We start from the raw sequence: 6,385 nt of genomic DNA on the forward strand, positions 1-6,385 counted from the left end.
AAAAAGGGTTCTTAGTTTATCACAGGGACTTTCTCCCTCCTAGAAAAATCTTGAAACCTAGTTTTTTTGACATTGGAAACCTTGGCTCACAGGGTCCTGGTTGATCTAGATCTAGTCCACCTACAATCGAGCACGATGCAGGCTAATCCAATCTGAACCTGACATTATCTTTTGATATGAAGCTTTTAAGTAAAACTCCAATGTTCACTTGGATAAGATTCCGATCTATTCAATCAGATTATTTTCAGATCTTGGTCAGATTTGGATCAGTATTTAAGTCGGATCTGGAGTTGATCCAAATCAAAATATGGTTAGATTGTATTGTTTACGTGCAAATAGCATGTTTTTATTCTAGTTTTTCAAGATCCAGTATTACTCAATGTATTTTGGATTCAGATTCGGATTCAACCTTACCTCTTCAGATCTTGATTCATACCCAAATCTGACAAGATCCAACCCAAATCTGACCCATTCCCACCCTACCATCCCATTTTATCCTCTCCACTTGGAAATCAATAGATTTTGCTAGTTTTCAGCCGAACCCTGCTTGAGGGCCTTATATTGTAAATGGATATGAGATCTCGGTGTTAGATCCTAATAGAATCACTAATTTTTAAAAATCAGACCTAGTGGCAAGTCAGGTATGACCCAACCTGTTAGAGAGATTCAGACAAAGTGTACCATATCATTCACCGGATGCCGTTCATCCAAGAGATTAATAGTTCCCAATAAATAAAATTTCAATTATTAAAAAAAAAGAAAAAAATCCATGTCCTCACCTCTTATTTTGGCAAAAGAATCTCAAAATTCACGAGTCGCATCCGTATCTTTGTGACGTAAACTGAAAGCAAAGCAAGTCAAGTCCAGGTAGGGACATCCCACCCTAATCTGAATCCGATTAGTCAGAATCGGATTAGGTAGCCAAATCCAGATCTGGTTAGAAATCATGATTCGGGTTCGGTATTGAGTTTCTCGTTGAAACCCTACCAGAATCTGATCAAAATCCGAGTCTGACTAAAGCTCGAACACGATTAAGTATAAATAATCGGGTTTTAAGCTAGTCGGATCCGAATTCGGTTTTAACTTTTTCCATCTGACTTCTAATTCGAGTAGGTCGGATCTGATTCTGTTTTATCTTTTTTCATCCGAATCCGACCCGTGGAAATCCCTAAATCCAGAACTGTGATCCAGTACTTCCCAACTCGCCAGCGTTGCCCATCCAGTCATTATCAAATTTATTAATACCAAAATTTATAATAATTTCCGTACGATTGGAAAAAAACAAAGAGTAATCAAATCTCTCTCTCTCAAATTTCCATTTTTTTCAAAATTTCCTTTGATTTTTTGTGCGCAAATTGAAATAAAAAATCACCAGCTTCATGTGTAGAGTGTACCCCCTTGCCTGCCTTTTTTTAAAAGCAAACCGAAGCCCTAGATTTTTCTCCGCCAGAAATTTCCAAGCCCTAACGCTAACAGAAAGAAATCCATCAAGGGGAGCTCTCCTTCCACTAGATTTCCGGGCGATCTTCGTGCCCGCACGCGATCGACGAGTCTTTCCCGAGAAAATTTGGTGCTCCCTCGGTTGGTCAGACTCTGGGGGTTTAGGGTTTCCTTCGGTAGTTCAGTGTCCGAATTGCGAGGATGGGAAAATTCCATGGATTCTAGTGTTTCTGATAAGGATTTTGTGGGAGAATTAGGTTTATGGAAAGTGGGAACCAATTAGGGATTTATTGGTCGAGGGGGTTTAGTCAAATTTCTCAGGATTAGAACCTTTTCTTTTCTTTCTTTCCATGTTTAAGAAGATTGGTGTTTTTGGGGAGTAGGGTTTCTGAAGAACTGACCTGTTAAACTGTGGTTTTGGATTGGTGGGTCTCTGTATGTTAGAGTCTTGTGGACAGATTCATTGTTTTTCTTTTTCTTAAATTTTCGGACGAATTTGTGGAAGAACTCTGGTTGAGCGTTTGGCTTAGTTGAGAAAAACAAAAGCAGGATTTTTTTTGTAAAAGCTTAGTGAATTATGAAGTTCTTGCTTTTGGTGTGTGAATTTTTAAATGTCGGTGAGTTCATAAAATGGTAGATGGTGCGTGGTTTTACTAGTTCTTTCTTTGTTCCTTTTATACCTGTTTAGATTTTAAGAGTTTCAAATATATAACAAGAGATTTTAAGTAAGATTATCATTTTCAGATAAGCAGTTTAATTCTGGTTTTGGGTTTCTCCTTTTTGTTTGTTTGTTTCCACTTTCCTGTTTTCTAACCAGTTTGAGGGTTGGATTTCAGATTGGGGGAATCCATGGTATTCTTTCTCAGATTCAATTCTTTTAGCGTGTTGTGCAGCGATTAACGTTGGTGTAATTGGTTTCGTTTCCATTGTATCCATTCCTTAAATTAGTATTTTATCACGCTTCTGTTGTTCCATCTAAAATTTCTAGCCAAATGAGTCTCATGGATTGAAGGGGTGCAACATGCGGATTGCAGGCGTACCTTTTTTATCGCTTCCATCTCGAAAATCTTATCTGAAAGGTAAGTGAATTGGGTTACGATGTGCTAAATCATTTGTTTACATTGTTTTGTATTTCTGTTGCTCGAGGGTTCCGGATTGCCTACAATGCTTTTTGGCTATATGGTCTATGCAGCTTTTTTGTTCTTGCTTATGACGTCTTTTGTCAGCGTCCACTTTTGCTAATTTGAAGTGAGAAAGCTTCTTCTGTATATTAGTGTTCTAGAATGGTTGTGTGCTAGACACGGTTTTTGTTGTTGAAACAATTATGGCGGTGTTGTGTTTGGAGATATAAAAATGGAATATAACCTTATGCAAATGGTTGTGGGTTCTGGTTATACTGTCTCTTCGTGGGCTTTAATTGATGCTGCTTTATCATCATAAATGGTTCATTTAACTTGATCATAAAATTTTCTCAAGGATTTTGGTCTTAGATTGGATCTTTATGATGTATAAATCAGATACAATTATCTTGGTTGAGTATTCTTTCATGCTAAATGGTGAATCTTTTTATTGTTGAATTTTATATCAGCAATTCAATGATTTTGTTTTTTACTTGTGTTTTTTCTTCTGATTTCTAATTTATCAACCACCTGTACATCAACAATCTGATCCCACTCGTTTTGATTGGTTGTGCATCAGTTTAGAATCTCCTCTCCTGAAATGCAGCAGAAGAAGAGTGTTTTAGGACTCTTTGAAACGACATGCTTGGTGGTGAAGAGTTTTTCACGTTGTTGTTTAATGGGGTTGGGTTTTACTTGATTTAGGGTCTTCTGATTTTGGAGCTAGAATTCTTGGAAATCCAAAATCACAGTGGTTCACATTTCCAAATCTCATATTGACTTCAGAAAGATCAAATCTACTTATTGTAAGTGAATTGTAGATGCTCTCTTAGACTTCCCATGTGCTCTCTGTAACCAACAATCTGTTGGTGGGTGATATAGACGGAGAAGAACGAGTGCTGCCACTGCTTACCACATGCTAAGTGATTCGAAGATGAAGACGAACATGAGAAAAGTAATCCCAGAGTTAGATAATCAGCTGTCAACTGTCAACCAATTCATGCGAAAGAAAGGGGGAATTAGTGAAATGGAAGAAAGACTTTCTTTTGCTGAGGAAAAGGTCTGGGGTTGGGGTACTGCTTCTCGTTCTGCTGGACACTGCATGATATGGGATTGTGAACCAGAGCAAGCTTCTGAGTATCTACAGTTAGTTGGTGATGTTCAGAAATTGGTTGAAGGCCTGGGAAGCGTGTCTCTTACCTCGGATCAAGAAGAGATTGAGATTATTCAACGTGCTGATAGTGTGCTTCACACGGCCATGGTTAGGCTTGAAGAAGAATTTAGTCACATCCTGTTTCAGAATAGGCAGCCTTTGGAGCCCGATCATTTGTCTTTCAGGTCAAGTGAGGACTATGTTACAGAAGAGGATTCTTCCAGCTGCTTTGATGATGATCCAGTTGAAGACAACCAGGTTAAGCTTAAGGGAAATAGCGGCAGGTTAGATGAACTCACAATTGATTTGATTAATCCAAGCGTAGTTCCAGATCTGAAATGCATTGCAGATCTTATGCTCCAGTCAGATTATGATCAAGAGTGCTGCCAAGCATACAGTAGCATCCAAAGAGATGCACTTGATGAAAGCCTTTTCGTACTCGCAGTGGAGAAGCTTAGTATCGAGGAAGTGGAGAGAATGGAGTGGGAGAACCTTGGTTGGCATATAAAGAAATGGATCCGTGCCATTAAAATATTTGTCAGGGTTCTTCTTGCCAGTGAAAAACGCCTGTGCAAGCAGATCTTTGGGGAGTTAGGCTCGGTTAGTAATATTTGCTTTGTTGACACTGCAAAGGCTGCAACTTTCCAACTCCTTAACTTTGGGGATGCTATTGCCATCAGTCGCCGGTTGCCAGAAAAGCTGTTTGGTATACTCGGCATGTATGACATGCTGCAGGACCTGCTCCCAGATTTAGATTCTTTGTTCTCTGAGGAATATGGTTCTTATGTTAGAATAGAAGCGCATGAAGTTCTTCTGAGACTGGGTGACTCAGTAAGAGGTACCTTTCTTGAGTTCAAGAATGCTATTGAAAGAAACGTGTCCACTAGTCCATTTGCAAGGGGAGGCATCCATCCCTTGACAAAGTATGTGATGAATTATATAAAGGCTCTTACTGATTACAAAGAGTCTCTGGACTTCCTTCTTGATATTAAAGAAGGTGGGGACCAATTTCCTGTAGAATCTTCTCCAACCATGGGTTGTGAAGAAGGTTGCAGAGCTTATTCAAAAAATCTCTCTCCAATGGCTCGCAGTCTTTTGGAAGTGGTCTCAATTTTGGAATCCAATCTTGAAACAAAGTCTAGATTGTACAGGGATGCTGCGCTGCAACACTTTTTCTTAATGAATAACATCCATTACATGGTTGAGAAAGTAAAGGGTTCAGACCCGAGTCTTCTTGGTGAGGACTGGATAAGAAGACACAACAGGAAAGTACAGCTGCATGCAACGAGCTACGAGAGGGCATCTTGGAACATGGTGCTCTCCTGGTTGAAGGATGAGGGCATTAATTTGTCTGGTTCGGGCTCTGCAGTGAGAGCAGTGCTGAAAGAGAGATTCAAGGGCTTTAACCTTTCATTTGAAGAGGTTTACAAGACCCAGACATCATGGATCGTCCCTGATCCTCAGCTTCGAGAAGACTTGCAGATCTCAATCTCTCTTAAGGTCCTTCAAGCTTACCGCACTTTCACAGGTCGGTTTGGAGGTTACTTGGAGAGCACCAGGAATGCTGATAAGTACATGAAGCATACAGCGGAGGATATGCAGAATCTCCTCTTGGACCTCTTTAATGGATCTCCTCGGTCATTGCATGGCCAGCGTGGTAGAAGGTAAACTTCTATCAAATGATCAAGAACTGCATCCTTCTCCAAATTCTTCTGAGCCTCATATTGATATTGTCTTCTTACTCATCTTGGAATCATCATCACAAAGTTTATACGGATACCAAGATGGATTTTCATATTCATTTTGTGCTATGTTCTTCCTTTCACAATCATGGTCATATGTAAAAATAGGTGGCATAAGCCTAAGAATTCCACTGTCTATGTTTTCAATGTTGTAAGTATAGAAGTTGTGTAGAAAACCATGCCCCATGTAAAATAAGGAGAATTTTAAAGATTTGCTGCTTACCAAGTTAAGGATATCCACTGTTCCGTGTCTGTGGTTTCCGGTCAGGCATGTGTTTGTCAGGATAAGTGCATAAATGAAGTTTAAATGCTCTTCCTTTCCCCAGAATCTCTTTCATTTACAGTTCTGAATTCTGATTTTTCTCAAAACTGAGATGTGTGCATGCAAGCAATGATGTGTCAGGAAATGTGCTCGTTTACTATCATATCTGGAGGCGCCTTCATTTGGGATTTTCATAGCTGGGGCAGGGTTAGTCATTCATGTGGCCTGCATATCAAAACTGGCCTTCATTGGAAAATAGTATCTCTATTTCCCCTAGCAGTGCCTGTGGATCTCATTGTTCCGATAATGCTCAATTTATGTCAGAGATTAGCTAAATGGGTTAGATTTGGTTTATAAAAAAAAAAAGTAATAGAAAAATGTAATCCCCAACTACCATCCAAACTTGCTGCATGTGAATTTATATCCTATGAGAGCAAATAGCTTATTGGATCTGGGCTTTGATAAAAGGCTGATCCCATCTGTATCTGAGTCCCAAAGCCTGTTTCAGTTAGGCTAATAGGACGCCCTCCATCCCATTGACATCCCTCTACCATGCACAATCCGAAGAGAGAGAGAGAGATGCCATTTATGATTAATTTGGTTAATTGGTTCATTGGAAGAGTTGTGCATCAAACCAAATAACTTGGATATCAGGGTATACCATTCTATA

General features: G+C 39.5%; 1 protein-coding gene across 1 annotated transcript; it reads left to right on the forward strand.

The window, feature by feature from the left end:
- The first annotated feature begins 1,407 nt into the window (after positions 1 to 1,407).
- Positions 1,408 to 5,781, forward strand: LOC149848818 (exocyst complex component EXO70E2-like). Its single transcript, XM_089997605.1, has 2 exons — positions 1,408 to 2,519; positions 3,139 to 5,781. Exon 2 carries the CDS (start codon positions 3,475 to 3,477, stop codon positions 5,377 to 5,379), a length of 1,905 nt encoding a protein of 634 aa, XP_089853731.1. The 5' UTR covers positions 1,408 to 2,519; positions 3,139 to 3,474; the 3' UTR covers positions 5,380 to 5,781.
- Positions 5,782 to 6,385: the final 604 nt, after the last annotated feature.

The sequence above is a fragment of the Nuphar pumila genome, chromosome 1 (genome assembly GCF_984573655.1).
Source record: "Nuphar pumila chromosome 1, dmNupPumi1.hap1.1, whole genome shotgun sequence".
Lineage (NCBI taxonomy): Eukaryota > Viridiplantae > Streptophyta > Magnoliopsida > Nymphaeales > Nymphaeaceae > Nuphar > Nuphar pumila.

Bases quoted from the DNA above. Each gene is read 5' to 3' on its own strand.
- LOC149848818 (XM_089997605.1), top strand. From the start codon at position 3,475: ATGCTAAGTGATTCGAAGATGAAGACGAACATGAGAAAAGTAATCCCA.